Source organism: Idiotropiscis lumnitzeri, chromosome 6, assembly GCF_059441095.1.
Source record: "Idiotropiscis lumnitzeri isolate Australia: NSW breed Sydney's pygmy pipehorse chromosome 6, RoL_Ilum_1.0, whole genome shotgun sequence".
Lineage (NCBI taxonomy): Eukaryota > Metazoa > Chordata > Actinopteri > Syngnathiformes > Syngnathidae > Idiotropiscis > Idiotropiscis lumnitzeri.
In genome coordinates, this window is record NC_142396.1 from 3,549,883 (window position 1) to 3,569,785 (window position 19,903).

At 46.0% G+C, this 19,903-nt stretch overlaps 1 protein-coding gene across 1 annotated transcript; it reads right to left on the bottom strand.

Moving 5' to 3' along the window:
• Nucleotides 1-588: 588 nt before the first annotated feature.
• tmpob (thymopoietin b) lies at nucleotides 589-7,675 on the bottom strand. The gene is made up of 6 exons (XM_088298380.1): nucleotides 7,074-7,675; nucleotides 6,873-6,987; nucleotides 5,315-5,473; nucleotides 4,799-4,908; nucleotides 4,607-4,710; nucleotides 589-4,104 (listed from the first exon to the last, which is right to left on the bottom strand). The coding sequence occupies exons 1-6, from the start codon at nucleotides 7,305-7,307 to the stop codon at nucleotides 3,741-3,743; spliced, it is 1,086 nt and encodes a 361-aa protein (XP_088154506.1). The 5' UTR covers nucleotides 7,308-7,675; the 3' UTR covers nucleotides 589-3,740.
• Nucleotides 7,676-19,903: the final 12,228 nt, after the last annotated feature.

The window sequence follows — 19,903 nt, forward strand, 5'->3', positions numbered from 1 at the left end:
GACCACTAAAAGTGTGCCGGGAATTTGGCCTCAAGTGACAAGAGTCCTTTTCATTGATGCTCGCTTTGATGATTGGAACAAAATAAAAGACGACAACAGAAGGACGCATGTTCTAAGGATGACATTTATTTTATGATACATTGCCTACTTGATCATAAATACGATTAAAAATCCATACCCACTTGACTTGATTCTTACTTGTGTCCATTGTGGGGAAGCTGCCCGGAGAAGAAATCGCTCGCTAATATGGTCAAAAGTCTAATTCAGAAGATACAGAGTCACGCATACGACTTTTCCAGATTACCTTTTTAAGGTAAGCTCGGAGGGTGCAAGGAAAAAAAAAGAAGGAAAGAAAAAGTCGTAATGCACCAATTTTTAGAAAAATATCAAAATGGAGGGGGGGCGGTTGCGCCCACATCCTGTCTGGCGCATCAAAATGGGCCAATTTGCTCATGCTTCGTGCTGGGGATAGATTCAAAAGACTCCGCTAGGAATTCGTGACATCGCGGTGGCACATGTCTGCAGAGGCGTGACGAATTTGTGGGAGGAAGTCAAGAGTCGCAAAGCAAATTCAAAACGGCCCAAAACAAAAAAGCCCAACATGTAAACTCTGGCAAATGACAAAAAGACACGCCGGTCGAGCCGTGAAACGAGACTGCCATCGGACGTTAACCGAGATGAGTCTCGCGAAAAGCGCCACTTTGATGAAGTGGCAGCGTCGGCGCCCAATTTCGTCAGCGCCGTGAAGACCAGCCGTTCCCACTGACAGTCTTCGAAATTGATCCCATTCCGCTCGACTGGTCCGAAAGATACCTTTGATGTCCCACAAGTGAGTTGCTATCCAAGCCAGTGGCAGGCTAAAACAATTCAATGTTCTTCCACTAGGTGGCAGATGAGCAAACTCGTCATGGCTCACACCACAGCCAACCTCAGTTTCCGTATGGCCTCGTAGCCATACGATGTTGCCCCAGTTTTTGCACATGCGTTTGATCTTTGTAGAAGAGAACGCAATTATTCCCGCCTTAGAAATCGATGCACATCGATCCAAAGCATTCTGTAAGCTGCACAAAAAGGCATCAACAGACGGCGAGCAGGTTTTTCCGAAACGCTCGGCAACATGGCAGAAACGCGTTCACGGCCCCTCCGCCCTCTTTAAAAAGTATAAATAAAGTTAAATGATCATTTATACACTGTGTGAGCTATTTATATTTATTTCCCCAAATTTGAAACTAAAGTTACTTTCAAATATTTTTCTTGGTCACGTCTGCAAAAATGTTGCTTTCTGTGAGAATGAGTCTATTTGACTTTCTGCAAGCGAAAAGCGAAGTTTCACTCTCATAATGTCGCGTTGTTTACAATAATACTTCCTATTTTCCGTGCCCTGAACCGACTGCAGGTCAAGGTATCAGTTTTTTGACAGTTTTCTCATGTAAGATGCGCACCAGGGCTCAATACAGGTCGCTTAACAGTGGGATGGGAAAACTCTGGAAATTTGCAAAGTGAGACATGTTCCATGGGAACTCGAATGACCTTTTTTAAAATGCAGTTCCACTGGCAATTGGCAACCTTAGCAGGTAGCGGGCGAGCTAGGGCAGACATTTTGTACGGGGCACCTCACTGTCAGAACGGCGGCTTTTGTCACTCGCGCGGTCACATAACTACAAATATGGCCATAAATTTCTTTTTTTTTTTTAAATTAAACTACAACCATGCATAGGGGTTAACTTGCCCTCTCCACTGAATTCTACTTACATGGAAAGAACACAATTCACAGGTTTAAAAAAATGAAAAGCAAAAGGACATTAGAAATCAGTCTCTGGTGGCGCCACCTGCCTGTTGCGCTGCAATCTGCGATCTCGGTGATGGCATGTCCGAGCAACCGAGTTGCAACGGGGGGCAGACGATTGTTCAAAAGTGGGTTAAAACAAGCTTTTGCACAGAGTCGATTGAAGCCACTTTTGCCAAAAGTGATTTCAATCCACTTTTGTTGGCTTTGCACCTGAAGTGGGTTGAAGTCTCGATCGAATCTTTTCAGAATCGATTACTCAGGCAACTGGCATCTTTCTAATTTTTGCCAATCGCTCCATCCACCAGTAACAAATGTTTGTGCAGTAAACATCGAAGTGGCCCAAAAATGTTTGCTGGTGTTGCTAATTTGGTTTGGAAATGATTCATTATATTTTGGAGGCAGAAATGTTTGTCAACCAATTTTTTGTTCGGCTTAACTGATTTTTTTTAATTTTTTTAGTTCAAACTCACTTTTGTGTAAAGTGTTAACTTTGTGGCTACTTTAGACAAAAGTAGCTTGAAGACAAAAAAGTTATTTGAATCCAGTTTTGTGGCGTGCCCCCCCCCCAATTATTGAACTTTTATCGCTTAGAACATCCCCCCCCCCAAAAAAAACGGTGATCAATTAGCTCCAAAATTCATGTGGACATCCCTAGTTATGACCACTTCAACATATCAAAAGGATCAACGTCTCCGTGGATGATTTAGATGAGACCGAGGAACTGCGGAAGTGAGCAGAGCTACAGAAGATTCTGTTGGGACGCCCACTCACATTCTGCTTCTTTGCTGATCACGGTATAAAAGCACCAGTCAGGGATATTTAGGGTTCATCCATGATGAGTTAATTCGAAATACACGCAGACTCGCGCAGCGACGCTGACAGCTTCGTGAATCGGCGGCGGGCGAACGTGCATGAGGGGACACAGCCCGGCATCCCCGGCACCAAATCACCGGTAGGTAAGCAGCTAATTTTCTTGTGCTAACCAAATCTAATTGTGGCCCTGAGCAGGGCTGTTCACTTGAACACCTTTGAAGAACAAACCCGTGGGGGTTGCAAGGTGTAAACGTCAATGCCTGGCTGCCGCCTCACATTTAACAAAAGATTAGCATAGTTAAATGTCTGCAATATAACCAGTCGGGGTTGGTGTGCACGTTCATGAATTTTGTGGAGGTGATCACTTGAGCTCACGTTGGATGTCAATAAATCCAAACTATTGTGCAGAACACATTTGCATTTTGGTGACGATCGGTCGCTCTTTTAGAGTACACAACTGACCAAGCAAGCAATATTTCCTCGCTTGCCTAGTTGCTGTGTAGACGCAGAAACCAGTTAAAAAAAAAAAAATAAATAAAAAATAGAAAAGCCGAGCTCCAAAAGGGGTGCGCCAATTTGTCGTAAATCCCATCAGAAAAAACTAAAATAAAAATCAACTAAATCACTACATTTTAGTTCTGATGTCATTTTGACATGCAAGCCGATTTTAGAAGTGCCAATATTTACGTCAGTGAAGCGTCCTTTTAAAGGGCCAATCATGCAAAATTCAACTTTTCTGAGCTTTTAGCCATGTTAAAATGCCAATTCCTCACCAAAACCACACCAGAAAGGGCGTTTTCGTCCAGTCAGCCATCTCTAATCATTCCTGCAGTTGAAGCCAGCCGGCCGGGCCACTGTTAATGCGGAACCTGATATGAAGCGGTTTGAAGCCAGTTTTCTTCAATGTGGTTTGAATCTACTTCAACCGTGTGTTCTATTAATCTACTTTTGTTGAATGTGGTCCAAATGCAGTTTTGGTGAACGTGGTTTGAAAACCACTTCAGTTGAGTGCAGTTTGAAGACATTTTGTGTGGAAAGTGGTGTGAAGCCAGTTTTTGTTCAGTGTGGTTTGAACGCAGTTCTGTTGAGTGCAGCAGGGCAGGGGCGAGTGGCCGAGGCAAGAGAGATCTTACACTTTTCACTTGTCACCCAGGCCTAGGTAGGCGGTGGCGTTCTGGGCGACGTCCCGTAGACTGACCACAATGTCGCCCAGGAGTCCCTCTAAGTCAGCCGCCTCCAAATGCCTGTAGGCCAGGTAAAGCGAGCCGCAGAGTGCCACCAGGAGAGCAAGCTTGAGCAGGAGGGAGAGGAGGCCGCGCCGCACCGGGACTTTGCCCACCGCGGGGCAGCAGGGGGCGGCGCCGACCCCTCGGGAGAACGACTCCGAGTAGGAGCGGTTCTCGGTGTGGACACTATGGCGCACCCGGGACTCGTCCAGCCAGTAGTCACTGGGTTTGAGCGGTCGGCCCGCCGCTCCTCGGATGGGACGCCTGCAGGTGGCGCTGTGGGCCGCACAAACGCAAGTCAGCATCCAAATATCAGCTCACACTTCAAGTCGTCACTATCTGTCAAGCGACCTTGTGACTGTTGGGGCAGTGGTCGCGAGTGTCAAAAAATAAAGTCATCGGGGAAAAAAAAGAGAACAGTAAAAAGGTTAGAAATACAGAAAAAAAAAAAAGTACTATTTTTTGGGCCTTTTTCCACACAAATTTTGATTTCTTCCATTTGTTCTCTAGATGCAAAAATAACTTTTAAAGAGTGAAGAATAAATAAACATCTCTTTTCTTACTTCTAAGTCTAGACGATAGCATTTATTTTAAACAAATTTGTAATTTGCCAAAGAGAATACCACAGGTTTTGTCTGAATCACTAAAACACGCATGTAAAAAAAAAAACATTTTTTTTGGTTGAAAAAAATAGTTATATATGAAATAAAAGCTGAAAACACGCATTTTCTTTCTTAATTGTTTGTCGTTTACATTTTAAATAAAGCAAAAAAACTACCTGATGCCCATTGGCGTGCTGATTTCATTGGCCAGAATATCTTCCACCACACTCTCGCTCATCTTGACGGGGGCGCCTTCAGTGACCACCACCTCCTCCACCAGCTGCCAGTGTACATTTGGAACCAGTTGATGCCACCCGCAACAAAACATGAACATGTTGGACGGACGCCGCAACAGTTGCCGCATTCACCTTGGTTTGCCGTCTGCTGCTGGTCCGCGCGGTGACCGGAGTTTTCCCTCTGCTGCGTACGGGCTTTTCCACCACAGGGACGGGCTCTGGCTCAGTGCTGGTAATTTCCTCTGAAACGCAAACAAAATAAATAAATAATTAGAGTTTTACATTATGTTAGTTTGGTCTAACACTGAAGTGGCACTGCTAGAGTTTTTTTTTTTTAACAAATATATTTTAATTACAAAATTACATTTTCTTCATTGATCAGTGAGTTTTTTTATGTTGAATTTTTATTGTTACTGCATTTTTTTTTAAAGCACTCCATAAACCAAGCAGAGTTGTGCATTCAACAAAGTGTCCTTTCATAAAGTGAAATTAACATGACTTGGTTGAATGTGATTAAAAAAGGCTTTTAATTTTCTGTTTTGAGTGTCAGTTTGACAGGAAATGGGATTGAGAAATAAAGAGCTCAATGCAAGCGCATTTCACTCCGTGAGCAAAGTACCAATCCATCCCTCCAAGATCAATAGTCACCATCTTCCTTGTCGCTGTACTGGTCGGAGTTAGTGTTTCCGTTCTGGTTGGCGTCAGCTTTAGGAAGGACGGTGACGTCGGCGGCGGGGGGCTCGGCTTCGGACGCCGGCTCTTCCAGAAGCTTCTGCAGCTTCTTCTCGTACACCTTGCGCGATGTGGCTGCAAACGCACAAAAAGACAAAACCACCAAGGCTCATTATGGAAACGCCCCCCAAAAAATCTTCATAGTTTGTGTCACCATTTCAAACGGTGTACATTTTTGCAGAGACGCTCTCTTAGAAGAACCCTCTCCCGCCAACACGTGTTTTGTGTCAAGAAAAAGAAAATGAACTGCACTAAATAATAAAAACATTCTATTTTCTCAGTCGATGGAGGCAGATAAATGTGTAAAATAATTACATGCATGAAATATAAAGTCGCTAGTCATCATAGCACCTGAATTGAGTTAGCAAATAAACATAGACCTATGTCGCTACAACATACTAATAATGCACATTAAAACATACATACATTTAGTTAGAGAAATTGCATCTTAATGGACGTTTGACGAGATTGACATTGACGCAGTTCTCTTCGAAAAACGTTTTGTCAGCCCTGTAAATCCTTTACTTGCTGACAATAGAACGGCCACCAGAGGGCACCGGTGACCGCGATGGGCAGGCTTGGCAGAACTCCATACCTGGAAATACAGCGGAACCTCGGTTCTCGATCATAATCCGTTCCTGAACCCTGTTCGAAAAGCGAATTGTTCGAACACCGAAACCATTCCTTTGCTGCTTGCACTGACTTTCTTTGGAGGCATGATTAGGGGCGAAAACACTTCGTACACCTATATAAAACGCGAGAGCAAAACGCAGCACGTCCGCACGCGACAACAGTTGGTCACAAAGAGAGCAAGAGAGTGATCTACACCCGTACGCCGCTCAGCATCCCACCCTCGCGTACGCACTCACGTGTCATACCGGCGTTCGAACTCCGATGTTTGTTCCAACTGCGAAGCAAGAATTTCTCTATTTTTTTTGTTCGGGCTCCGATTTGTTCGAACTCAGAGTCGTTCGAGAACCGAGGTGCCACTGTACCTTGAAAAATGCTGGTATCGGCCTGATACGTGGCGTCAGTACTTGCCATACTATTATGTTATGTTTCACGTGCTAACAGAAATTATCCTATTAAAACGTGATCCATTTGATTTACACATTCGGCTGCCGTTTAGATTGAGGAAATAACCTTGAGCCCTTTTCGTAAGTAAATATACACTTGAATGACATCATGACATATTATGTGAGGTCAGTGCCATTTGAACAAGAACACCACAAGGTGGCTCAGCAGTGCCGCCGTGTGAAAAGGCTTCATAATGGGAAAACTTCTTTACGCTAAAATGTTATTACGTGACTTTGAACTTGATTTTGTGCGTGTCAGCAATACGCCTCCGTAGTTTGACTTGTGATTTATGCTGGAGCCAAATCATTAATTCGTTCAAAAACTAAGAGTGGCAAAACAAGCAAGGTCGTTTTAGGGCACATACAATGTCGAGAATGCAATGAGAGCAGCAACTTACCCACGATGGGTCCAGCGTCCACGCCATACTTGGCCAGTTGCAGTCTCAGGTCATCATCGGTGAGTTCCGTCACCTCCACCTCTATGCGAGGCTTGTCCGTCTTTCTGGTGGCTTTCTGCACAGCGTGTTCAAAACGCGCGTGTGATTACAAACAGAGCACAAAGACGACCGTGGCACGCGATCAACTTTGGGGAAACTCACTCTGCCGGATCGGCTTTTGTTGGAGACGACGGGGGCGGACAGCTCGTCGTCGCTGGAGAAGGTGTCGGCAGCCGGGCTCCTCTTGTTGTTCTGCACCGTCAAGTTCTTCAAATAGAGCTGCACGTACACTTCTTTCTTATGCTCGCCGCTCGGCATCGCCACGTTATTGGCCGCCAGCTCGTTCTTCAGCTTGTCTTTCGTGAGCACCGACGGGTCTTCCAGAAACTCTGCCATGTTTGCCCCTCGAGTTTGAAGCGTGTTTTGAATATGTTGAACGGATAACGGAACCGCAGCGGAGGGGAGTAACGCAAAGGACCGCGTTGTTGTCAAACAGACGGGACTGGCGCCTAGCCGCCTACGCTAGCAGGAGACACGCTAATTCAGCCGAATCGAGCCGCGCGTTGACCTTTTAGCTTGCTCGACTCAATATTGTCAGGTACTTTGGATTTTTCCAAGGCGACTCGTCGCGTTTGCTCCCGTGAAAAAAATGTCGCTTTAGACAAAAGATGCAATTGAAAGGATGTTAGCAGTTAGCTTCCAACCGGCCCGCTCGCTTCTGGTCTCTCCGCGGTCGGAGCGATACCGGGAAGCACGTCGCTACGTCATTGGCCGAGAGCCGCCAGTAAGCGCGACGCTGATTGGCTCGCTATGAATGAAACGCTCCGGTCCTCCGCCACCACAAAGAAAGAAAGAAAGAAAACAAAAGTGCAGACTCGAGTCTTTGACACACACGTTTGGTTATTACAACTAATGATGACCAAGTTCGGGGTTTCGGCTTGGGGTTCTTGTTTCGAAATACCCCACAAACGCTAAAATAACCACGATCGACGTATTCGTGACTTGGCCCAAGAGTGTAAATGGCTGCTCGATCAGCCCTTTTGTTTGCGCCGGCAAGTTTCAGTCGTTTTATTTGGAACAATGTTGTTTATCCAGAGGGTTCTAATTTCAAAACCTGAACCGTGGAAGTTGAATAAAACCAACCAAACCCCTAAACAGCCACTTGTGGTTTTCTCTTGGCAATATGTTGAGCTGTGCTGTAGTTGTAGTCGTTTCTTTTCGCCAGAAGAGAGCAGTACGAGTCACGTTATTAAAATGGCGGCCACCTCGCACGCTTGCTTGCCTTCTGCTTTTATTTGCATTTATTTTCATAATAGTTGACTAAATGAAGTCAAGAATTGCAGATATTGTCTGTATGTATTCATCGCCTGTGCCTGGCATTATTATCGATGACAAATTCTGTTTAGAGAAAGGGGCATGTGTAGTTTTTGTTCAATTCCACTTAATTTTATTGGAAACTGAATTCAAATTAATAAGACGTGTTCCTTATTTTATGTATGTAGGATCACTGGTGTGCATTCATTTTCCGTTACAACCCCCACCCATGAATCCTAAAAATACATTACAATATATAGCACATTTCACAACAACTGCATCTGTAACAAAGCACTTTCCATACGGTGTCATATAAATTAGTACACAAATTTAAACACATGTAAAGTAGAAACCAGAAGAACAGCAGAACTGGCAACAGAAAAGGCACAATCCCCCCCTGAGGCTGCGCTTCGTCCTCGGCACCTCCAGCCGCATTTGGTCGGCAGACCTGAGGCAGCGGGCAGGTGCGTTTCGGGGTGGAGGAGCTCAGAGAGGTACGCTGGGGCAAGGCCATTTAAAGCTTTGAAGACGAACAAAAGTATCGTAATATATCCAAAGTGCGCGGGGAGCCAGTGAAGAGAAGCCAAGATTGGGATTACGTGCTCCCTCTTCCGAGCTCCAGTTAAAAGACAAGCAGCAGCATTTTGGGCCAGTTGGAGGCGCATAAAGGTGGACTGGCTGACTCCAAAGTAAAACAATAAAAACAAAAAAACAACTGCCTATGCAAATTTGGTGGAGACACATACAGTTCTCAGGACTGTCTCAAGCTCCTTGAATACTGCTACCACTCTCACATTAAAATAATACACACATGCACAGTTTTTAACATTCCCACCATTACAGCAAGTCTAAAATCCATTTTAGTATATTTCATTCATATTTATGACCAAACAAACTCATTATGCTGAATCCAAACTCTGTTACACTTATGCATTAGAGTGCCATTTTAAAATTGTTTCATTGAAGTGGATTTGAGGTCACTTTAGGAGAAGTCAGCTAACATGCAAATTTGGGGACCACGCTCATAACTCAAAACAGTTTTATCATAAATCATCCATCCCCATTGAAATGATAAATGTAATCAAATCAATTAAATACAAATAAATAATACATTGAATTAATCCATTACAACCTCCCCGAAAAAAACCCCAATGTAGACACACCATATCGGAATAGTCACAGGCATCTTATTCTTTATCCTCTCTGAAGAATGACTAACATTACTGGTGTACTGAAAAGCCAAGAGAAGAGCTGAGCCTCTTGTACAAGCAAGGTAATCCACCCTCCATGGTGGGATTACGTTACACACCAACCCAGCAATAAATGAAATCCACAAATTAGAAATACCAAAGGTCAGTCATCCTTCCGTCACCATTTCAGGAAGGCCCAGTTCATCCATCGTCGTCGGCGACAGTCAATCATTGTCCCTTACTGTTTTTATTCCACCAAACACCACGCTTTGTGTTGTTGTTTTTGTGACACAGTAAGTACGTACTCTGCGACGACAACGGACTGGGTCACCTTGAAATAATGTCGGAAGGACAGCATGGCCACCTCTGGAAAACAGCCTCTTTAAATACTCTCTCGTTAAGAAATTAGCACGCAGCCTTTGCTTTGTGTCAGTGGAAAAAAGCAGCATTACAGCGGCTTCGGCGTTGACTCATTTTTGGAACTAGACCAGGTGTGGGCAAACTACGGCCTGGGGGCCACACGCGGCCCAATCAACATTTTAATCCGGCCCGCCGAAATTGAAAAAAATTAAATGAATAAACCTCGTTCATGTTTTATTTTCTAAATACTGTGTTTTTTCAAAGACATATATATATTGTTGTAATGCTTTTGTTCACTTTCTGTCATGATCCGCGTCGGGCATGACAGGCTTTTGTTATTGTTTTGTGTGCACGCGGTCGTGTTGTTATTTTGATCAGCTGAGTAGGGGCATTTCCCCTCAGCGCCTCACCCTCACCAGTCACGCACCTGCTCATGGTTAACGATCACACACCTGATCCCCATCTGCTCCCCTGATTACCGGACTATTTAAGCTTCCCATTCCATCAACCCAGTGTCAGGTCATTGTCCCGTGTTGCTCCAGTTCGGACTGTCACGACCGCGCCATCATCTCGTTCTTGCTCTCGTTCACGTTCATAGTAATTTGTCACTGTTCCTGTTTCCCCGTCAGGTTTAGCTCTGTTAGTCACGTTTTGTTCATTCTCATTGTTTTGGCCCTTCGTTACGTTCGTTCCCCCTAGTTCATTGTTTGATTTAATAAATTCCCTTTAAGTTACCCTTATCCCTGCCTCCTCGCATTTTGGGTCCACCTCCTGCTCGCCGTATGACGAAACCTCACACTTTCATTTCAAATCAAATGTTTTTTTTTTTTTTTTCTCCGATGAGGTGAGGTTAGCAAAACACTCCATCCATCTGCATGGTCCTGCCCCTCGGTCAAATTTTAGAACCCATTGTGGCCCGCCAATCCAAAAGTTGGCCCACCCCTGTTCTAGACTGACCTTGAAATACTATAGGCCCACTTCCTTCCACCACCTCGTGGCCAACAGTGGAATTACATCCACAAGAAATGGCAGGCAGATCAAAATTGAGTTCAAGATGGTACGAAAAAAAACAAAAAAGTGAAATAGCAGACGCAAAGCCAGAACTGTGATGGAGTGCGGGTTATTGTATACTATGCTGTCTGTCGGTCTGTCTTTCTTACAAGGCCCCCATGTGGCCAACAGAATGAGCACAGTGTGACAAAATTTTTTTTAATTGTCTCTAAATTGATTTAATTATCTCATTACTACATGATTTTGTGTAAAGCGTCATCTTTTTTTCCCTCATGAACGAGCCCATTACAAAATAGATTTTTTTTTGGGGGGGGGGGTTGGAGGTTGGAACAGATTATTGGCGTTTCCATTCATTTCAATGGTGGCAAAGCTGATTTGAGGTACAAGACACCACTGCACCGGAAGCAGCGCAGCTTCGAGAAACATGAGCAAATGAAGGCAATAGACCGGCAATAAATAAATGCAATTCAACAAATTGAGGTTGTGCTTCTGGTGGTGTTTACGGACGGCAGCCTCAGTGGCCTAACCGCGGACAAAACCGAGCAGCCCCTTGCGCCGGGCAAACGCCGGGCCGTGTGGTGTGGTTTGCGGCTGCGGGGACGGCGGCGGGTTGAGTCGGCATTGTGGCTCACCGCTTGTCCTTCAAACAGCAGCCCCCGCAAACCCTCAGAATGCTCCGGGATGCTTCTGCACCACACCCACGCACACCAAAGCTAAAAAACCACACTTAATACAGCACTTGAAGCGTAGTTCAGCTTTTCCAGCAGCCGACCTGCCAGTGTAGCGGGAGGCTGCAAATGCGGAGCCCTTGAGAAACACCTCTTAAGCTTTCTTTGTGTGTAATTTATACAGAAAACAACGTGCGGGCCAAGAATCATAGCAAGCGCCTCTTTAAGCATCACAGTCGTGGCCTCTGAAAAAAAAAAAAAAAAATGATCAAAGTTGGCTCCAGAATGTTTTCAGAATAAATGAGCTTTATTAAAGCAAATGGACGCCGGCAGTGGGTTTGATCTGATGTTTTGTGACAGATAAGTGCAAAATAAACCAGGAGAACAAATTAAATGCCCGGCAGGACCCAGACAAACACGGCCGCGAGGTTGCTAGTGAGAAGCTTACGTTGATGGTTTTCATGAAAAAGGTGTAAGAGCAACGCCCCGATCAAGCGATGAAGTCAGACTCCTCAATTGAGTTGATCTTGGAGAGTTGCAATAAACCGCAGCAGTCAGCCGTTACAACTTCTCACCCCGTCTCACTCCGCTTAGAACATTTCCCCTACGATCACGACCTTGGCGGTGCAAGCACACGAGCGTCGATCCAAACAAAAAAATAATAATAATCCATTTCGGGCGAAATAAGATGCCGTCAGCGCGCGGGCCTCGCGAGAGCGAGCTTGCTTCGGTGAAGCTCAAAACGAGCGCGTTTGCACCGGACTGGGTCCTTAGTTCACCGTCAGCACGCCAAGACACATGGTCTGGTTGCCACGGAGATGACCTGGTCTCCTGAACAGTGACACAAAGCACAGGAGAATGAGGAGGTAAGCGTCACGCTGCATCCACATCCACGACACGAGAGTGCCAAATCATCATTTTGCTTTGGGAACAATCATTGGAGCGAGCCTTTCACGGACGCGCTCCATGGAGCCAATGGGCGATCAATTCTCCAAGTTGGTTTCCAATTTTTCAAGTGGTCACGAATGCACGGTCGTGGGTGCAAGGCGGTCTCCCATTGCCCACGCCATTTGCACAGCTGGCTACATCATCCGCAAGGGGAGATCTTGCAGTTTAGCCGCCAACGTCAAGCACGGACTCCGGCGAGTCTAGAATTCTTTTGGGTTTTTTTCCGGCAAGGTCAAACACAGCGTGCGCGGGAGTACTGCTTTTGCAACCACCGTGATTAGAATGCAAATGAGGCGCAAATGCCCCGTGTACCTGCGCAAGGTGCGGCAAAATACCAAAAGAAAGCATGCGGCGTCACACTGAGCTTTGTGCTCGGAACAAAGGGAAGGCCCAGAGTATTGACCGCATGCCACAGCCCATTTCCAAGCGTCACGTGAACTTTGCGATAAACCTGAAAACTAACTGCTCCATACAGCAGAAACCATCCAATTCCTTTTTCACAAGAACATTTTTTACTATTTTCTTTTTTTTTTATATGGGGAGGTTGGAACGGATTCATGGCATTTCCATTCATTTCAATGGGGAAAGATGATTTGAGATATGAGTGCTTTGATTTCTGAGCGTGGTCCAGGAAAGGAAAGAATGAAAGGCGTATCTCAAGACCCCGCCGTTTACTGGAAACTTTCCGGCCTCCTTGCGGCTCAACACGACAGCCTTAAAATGGAGCGTACAGTTCATCGTATTTTATGAAGGCACAAAAGCGTGTGACCCAGGAACAGATGATTTGGCTGTCTGCACAAGTTCCACGATGAAATTAAATTTGAAGGCTCATGTGCGAAGCAATCCAACCCTCCGCCTTAACACCAAGCTCCACTTTCTTGCACTAATATGTCACAATAACATTGAATCATTCCGCTCGGTTAAATTGCCAAACTAATTAAGACGAGTCCTGAGTCGTTTCCTGTGGAGAAAGTCGGTTAGCACCTGAGCAATTTCAGACTGCTGCTGCTGTGTGTGTGTCCTGGCCTTGAAAGAGGCATTTTGCACCAAATATTTTCACGTGAATTGAGTTGAAAGGACGCACGGCGAGTTGTAGACACGTCCGTCAGAAGAAAAATGAGACTCGCTCGCCGGCCCTCGCCGATGCCCATTTGGACCGTGGCCCGTTTGTATCGTAAGCGTTCCTCCGCGTGTTTGTGAAACCATTACAATTTGGACCTCTCCCGTTTTATTTGGCCTTTGACTACAGACGCACACGTTCTCATGTCCTCGCTGAACCTGAGGCAAACAGAACGAACGGCGTGTCAGCTTTCATGCAGCCAATGAAACATTTCTACTCGGACCACGCAGACGTAGCGGATGGGTTGCCATGTTGGATGATCGCGGGGGAAAATTTCATGTCGGTCATCCATCTTGTCCAAACGTCACTTATTGGGGCGAAGGCAAAACGGTCCTTCGCGCCAACTAAAAGGGCCTCTTCGGAGCGTTGAAGCGCAGGCGGGAGCTCGTGAGGAGCGAGTCCCAACTCACTGTGGTGAAAATCACACAAATCAAGTCGATTTCCCACTCGAGTCAAATTGATTTCTCCGCCTCTTAATAACAAAAGGGTCTCCAAGATCTTCCCGGATCCGCAGTTCACAAAGCAAGAGAGAAAGGGGGTGTGGCAGTACAACAGGCCGCCATGCAGAGATCCAAAGCGTATACAAAGTGTGGTGAAACCAATTGGACTTTAGTTGGGAGGAACACAGAAGCTGAAAGAGGCCGAGTACTGTCGATAAAGTGAACGCCGCTAACTTGGAGGCGGACGTGTGAGGATGAAGAATATAAGGCATGGAAAAACATTCCATGCTGCTCTTTTACTATAAACAACTGGTTGGACATTTATAAAAAAAAAAGAGAGAGTTGCATTTCTGAACAATATACATTTTCCCAGAACAACATTAAATTCAAAGTAAGCATTCGGAATTCTTCAAGTCGTTTAATGTGTGAGGTTTAATTGTCTTCTGCTGGAAGGCGTGTCTTTCATTTCGAAGGGTCGCTTCATACTCCGGTTTCCTGCTTAGCTTTTTCCGTGCCGTCGTCAATGACGATGTCATGACTTGACTTGTTCTAATTCATTCGGAAGAATATTGATCGCAATTCTTCTCGCCTTCCTCAGCAAAATAATGCGTGTGTTTATACACCCGTTTTGATTCTCACGTTTGCATTCGGTAGTCAATCGTGTTTAGCTAACTTGCTCATTCATGTAAGACTGCAAAGGAAGTGCGTTGATTGTAAACGACATTTCAACGTCTACTTGTGTTGAGAGTGTCGCTGGCTGTTGCATCGTCGAAGCTCTTATTCTAATTGTAGTTTGCTGTTTTTTTTCTTCCTCTCATTCTGTCAGATAATTGTGTGTATACATGTCCGCACATCTGCGCAGTTCACCTGATTCAAGTGTTGAGTTCAACGGAAGACTCTGTGCTCTCTTACCGGAGCCGCTGTAGAGGTCGATACATCCGCATGACCGGTTTAGAGGTCAAATCCTCAACAGTAAGGTCCAAAAAAATAAATAAATAATGGGATTTCAATTTGTTTTTATGTTAAATGAAGTCCACAAAGGCTGTCCAGAAGTGAAGCTGAGCTCATATGAAGAAATGTCATTGTTTTGGTGCAAACAAGCACATTGACATTACCATCCATTACTGTCAAAAATCAAGGAATCAGGAAAAAGTCACTTGTTAGCTTTGTTCCGTTTCAAATCCAGAACAAAGGAAAGTCACAAAAGATAACTTTGATCTGTGTTGGAATTTAACGTAAACTCCAATTAGTAATCTGACTCCAATTTGCGACCTTACCCAACTCTCACTCATCCAACATTATGCGCGCTCGTTCTGCAATAGAAAGGTATCAGGAAGCCGGCATTTTCACACACGAGTGGATTTATTCCTAATACGCAGATTATTATTGATTACATGTGCACTTGGGTCTCGGGTCCCTCTCAATACAACTCTGTACGCCTCTCTTGCCACCAGCAGACGTTCTCTGCATCCGAGTTGCCCAGTAACGATTCATACTATACAATATGCAAATGGCACAGCAACAAAGGCATCCTGGCATGATTCTATTGGCTACGCGTATCCTGCAGCTAACTTTAGCTTGCTCTTATTGGTCTTTCTTCCCCTGAAGAATCACGTGGTGGCTCCTCCTGGTTGAGCTTGAGTCATCTTGTCTCCGCCCCGTCTGTCCTAAAACATTCCATTCTTGCACATTCTTGCACCACATACCCTGTTCCGCTCCACCAGTCTCACGCTCAGCACTTTACAGTCTCACACTTTCATACACAGGATGCAGCAACATCTAATGAACTATGTTAAGCTCAAACTCTTATATTCCTTTATCGGTCAAGTAAGCGAGGAACTTTTCAAGGTAAGTTCAGCAAGACCGGTCCTCAAAGCGGAGGGCCACCTCGCCCCGGCCTGTGCCAGCGTTTTGAGTTGACAGGGAAGAAACATTTCCGTGCTTGGCTTGGCCGCCGCTTTGGACAAGCAGACCTGCCCCCGCTTAGCTTTTCTGTCCGTGCGGTCCAACGTCGGTAGCCGACCGGGACGGCCAAAAGCCTCCTCTAAGGCCCCCGTCATGCGTTGGCGCGACACCTCGCGGCCCTCCGTTGTTTCCTTCCTGTGGCGAGCGGGCGACCGCGTTCTGAGCTCCTAGCGAGCCAGTCGCCACCCGGGAGCGGACGTCATCGGCGGGAAGTACGACAATCGGAGAGAGACTAAGCAGCGACACGCCGCAGAGTGTTCCCGCAGCTCGGTGCATTCCACTTTTAAGTGCTGCCTTTTCAAACAAGCAACCGGAACATTTGGCGCACCTGCACAATGTAAGGAAATCAGTCCAACGTAAGAACTCCATCAAAAATTCAGCGGCTTGGAATCCGAGCGCTGGAAGGCAGCAGCGAGCGCCACGATAAGCAGCAATTTGGCACATGTTGAGCAATTGTTCAAAAAGAAGCGTCACAATGATTTTACATTTTGCATTACGAGTTGAAGTTTGCCGAGCTGCATTGCGTCCTTGTCGATCTTGAAAAAGACGCTATCCGGAGAAGTACGTTGGAATAGTCCGGCACATGAGGAGCGATAGTGAGGTGTGCCGTCGGTGTGCCAGGAGGGTCGAAGGTGGAGGTGGGACTGCATCGGGGATCCGTCCGAAGCCCCTTCCTTTTGGCAATAGTGATGGAACGGCGCAGACTGGAACTTCGATGGAGCGTGATGCTTTCAAATGACATTGTAGGTAGCCGGTGGAGAAACATTTCGAAAGGTGGGGCCATGTACTGGAAAGTGAAACAGAAGACAAGTGTAATGTCCATGAAGAAGACCTGGAGGGGACGAGATGGGCTCCAGCGATAAGCGATAGCGTGGATTGACGACTTGAAAGAGTTACAATTCAATAGGAGGCAACTTCATTGATTTAGCCCAATTCACAACAGCTGGAGCAGGAACAAAGCGCTTTCCATGTGGTGTCAGAAATTAGCGGGAAATGGGGCCGCACGATTCGGAGAGCGAGAAAAAAACAAAAAAAAAAACTAATTGCGATTATTCAGACCAATATTGCGATTACGATTGGATTCACGGTTTTTGTATTTTACACGTTAAAATGCATTAAAATGCGACTGTTATCCGTTTCTGCTTCGACTCGCTTTATTTTTATACACTCTTCAACATTTCCTTTCCACTGCAGCATATCCGCTCATCTCCTCCACTGCACTCTTGGTCATCCCTGCGTCGTTTGCATGCACGCCGGTGGAAGCCAACCGGAGTTAAGTTATTTGACGCATTTGGGAGCTTTCAGCTCCTCTTCTCCCGCAGTCGGCGAAAAGTCCTCGCTCAGCTGATGTTATCGTCCGTCCAACACTTCATTACTTTGTCGGCCTGGCGCGGGCGACTTGGCCAATCCGACGTTCTCGCGGCGCGTGTGGGAAAAGGCACTCGTCGTGGTGTTGACTGTCCTTGAGAGGAGGCGGTCGGTCCGTGAAGGCGTTCTCCTGGTTTTGGCTGGTCGGGGCCTACGCACGGTGGCGCGGCTGGGCCGGCGGTGGAGGACAAATGTGCCAAAGTCAGCTGGTTTTGGCCGCACGCTCGCCCCCTGGCGTATCCAGCTGAGCTACAATAATTTGACACCTCTTAAGCAGCCGGAGCCTTTTGGCGCGACAAGCAGCACTTTGTTTTCGATTCCCGCCGTGTTCTGCGCGCAATAAAAAAATGGCCGTCAGCAACATCGCACACCGTGTTTTCATCCACTTTGGCCCCCTCCCCAAGACGTTCAATCTCCGCTCGGCCTCCCTATGTGGGATTTAACATACACTTTGTGGTAACCTTGCTAAGTTTTCCCGCCCCCCCCCGCGCTGTGAATAAAGACTTGTTTCTGTTCACCGGCTTGTTAAGACTTCAAGGACAGCTGGCTCCATCTGGCATTAAGTATCACCGGTGCCAGTGTCGGGTTAACTGACACTCCTGCACTTAAACTAATGGCAGCGAGCAGTCATCTCCCATGAGGCGCTCACCTTGGAAAAAAAAAACCTCTCTCACTCTCTCCCTCATCCCCAATCACGCGCAGCGCTCTCGCCACCCACTGGCGGCCATGAAAAGAGCGATTGTTTCAGCAGCGGCTCATACATGACTGCAAAAGAAAACATGTAACACGCATGTCCTGGCGTTGCACTTCAATGGCACTTTGAGTAAGAGGAAGAGGAGGCAGGGGAAGGCGCAGTCCGCCGAACGTCATTAGCGGCAACATGCAAGGCAGCTTTCTTGATTTTTCCGGCAGATAGCGGGACCCCCAAGTGCTTGTGAGAGCGAGACTTGTGAGGAACAGATGTGGCCACGCAAAAGATCCCCTGAGGAAAACCAGAACGCGCTGTGGAAAAACATCTTGATGGGCTTTTGCTGTAGCTCACCGGGAATAGATGCGGCTGGATTTACAGTTACGATTTCATGCCTAGATTGGATTTTTTTTCTTCTTCTTCTTGTTCAGCGCTGCCTCGACTTTCAAGTTTCATTCGTTCAGGATCATAACACAGTTAAAGGGGTTTGCGTTCCAGAACACTCGTCAATAAGTCAAATCCACCATATAGAAAGGCCTCATTAAGAGCAATTTTTTTTTTTTGAAAGGGCTGTTTCAAATAATACAAACACATTTAGCATGTCATGTGTGTTGAGAGAGAACAAAAGCCCCCCCAAAATAAAATCATCACAGCAAACAAATCCTGATCTCTCATTATCAAAGCAACAAACTCTTCATCTCACAATGCAGAATACATCAATCATCGTGCAAAAAATGCACGCTATAAAGCCAACCCACGGCGTTTGCTTTCTGTAGGCATAAAATGCAGGATGGCTGTGGATGACGTTCAGTCACGTTCAACAAAAAAAGAGGCTGAGCTGAAATACGGGACGTCGCGTTTCTTTCTTCTTCTTTCGGATTGACACCATCGCAAACCAAATAAGTGTCCCGTCACCTAGTGGTCAACGGTGGAACTACACCCAAATAAGCATTAGACCAAAATAGTGTCAACGGTGCAAAAATCAAATCATCAAAATAGCAGGACCGCCTATCCCGAACCTGCGATGGCGTGGGCTTTACATTCTCTTTGATTACGTTCTGAGATGCTTTATTACAATCGGCAGGGCGAGGTAGCTTCATTTATAAGGCGTTCACATAACTCAAAGTATGGCATTAAAAATCGTTTACAAAACAAAATAACTAAAAAAGCAAAGTCAAGAAATAAACACAACAAGATTTAGGACAAATTGAGTCTTGAAAGTCTTTAAAATACCTTCATCACATCTATGGGCGGAAAAAAGATGTTTACGCTCCATTTTTTTAAACCCAGATTTAAACGTCTCAATGCCGATTAATTTGCGAGTGCAGGGCGGCCCTGGGCATAGACGAAGCAAGAGGTTGCCTACAGCGCCACATGCTGGACGGGGCGCCAAACTGCAGTAAGGAAACAAGCGCTCGTTATTGACGACTTGTTTGATATGATAATTAATGTCAAACGCTAAAAGATGAACAAATCATGAGGATGACATCCTAAAGCGGGGCAAACTTGATCAAACAGACGAGGCGGAATGATCCAATCGGCCAAGAGCGCACGTAACATCGAGGGGTGGGGGGGATCTTTTTCTTTTGAAATAAATGCCGCCAGCTGCTGGGTTTCGTGACAATCCCTTTTTGGTTATTTAGAGTTGAGTTGAATAAAGTCTCTTCTTTCGCGTGCGCCGTGACTTCGGCTGCCGACGTGCGACGTTCACGCCCAAAAAGCGGTTTTCCTTCGAGCAGGGCTACCCTCGTTAGCTCCGCCTCACATGAGCAAGTCTGTGCTCAGGCCCGCCCGATATTGAGGGCAACGTGTCGTGGACTCCAGGGGGCGCCAAAACTTGAGTGAAAATTCCTCTTCAATAGACTGCAATTATATTCAAAGCAATTATTATCATATCCCAATGTCGCCTCATTGGCCAGA

Bases quoted from the DNA above. Each gene is read 5' to 3' on its own strand.
- tmpob (XM_088298380.1), bottom strand. From the start codon at position 7,307: ATGGCAGAGTTTCTGGAAGACCCGTCGGTGCTCACGAAAGACAAGCTG. The intron at 6,988-7,073 runs GTGAGTTTCCCC...CACGCTGTGCAG, and splicing joins ACAAAAGCCGATCCGGCAGA to AAAGCCACCAGAAAGACGGA. The intron at 4,105-4,606 runs GTAGTTTTTTTG...TGCGGCCCACAG, and splicing joins AGCACGCCAATGGGCATCAG to CGCCACCTGCAGGCGTCCCA.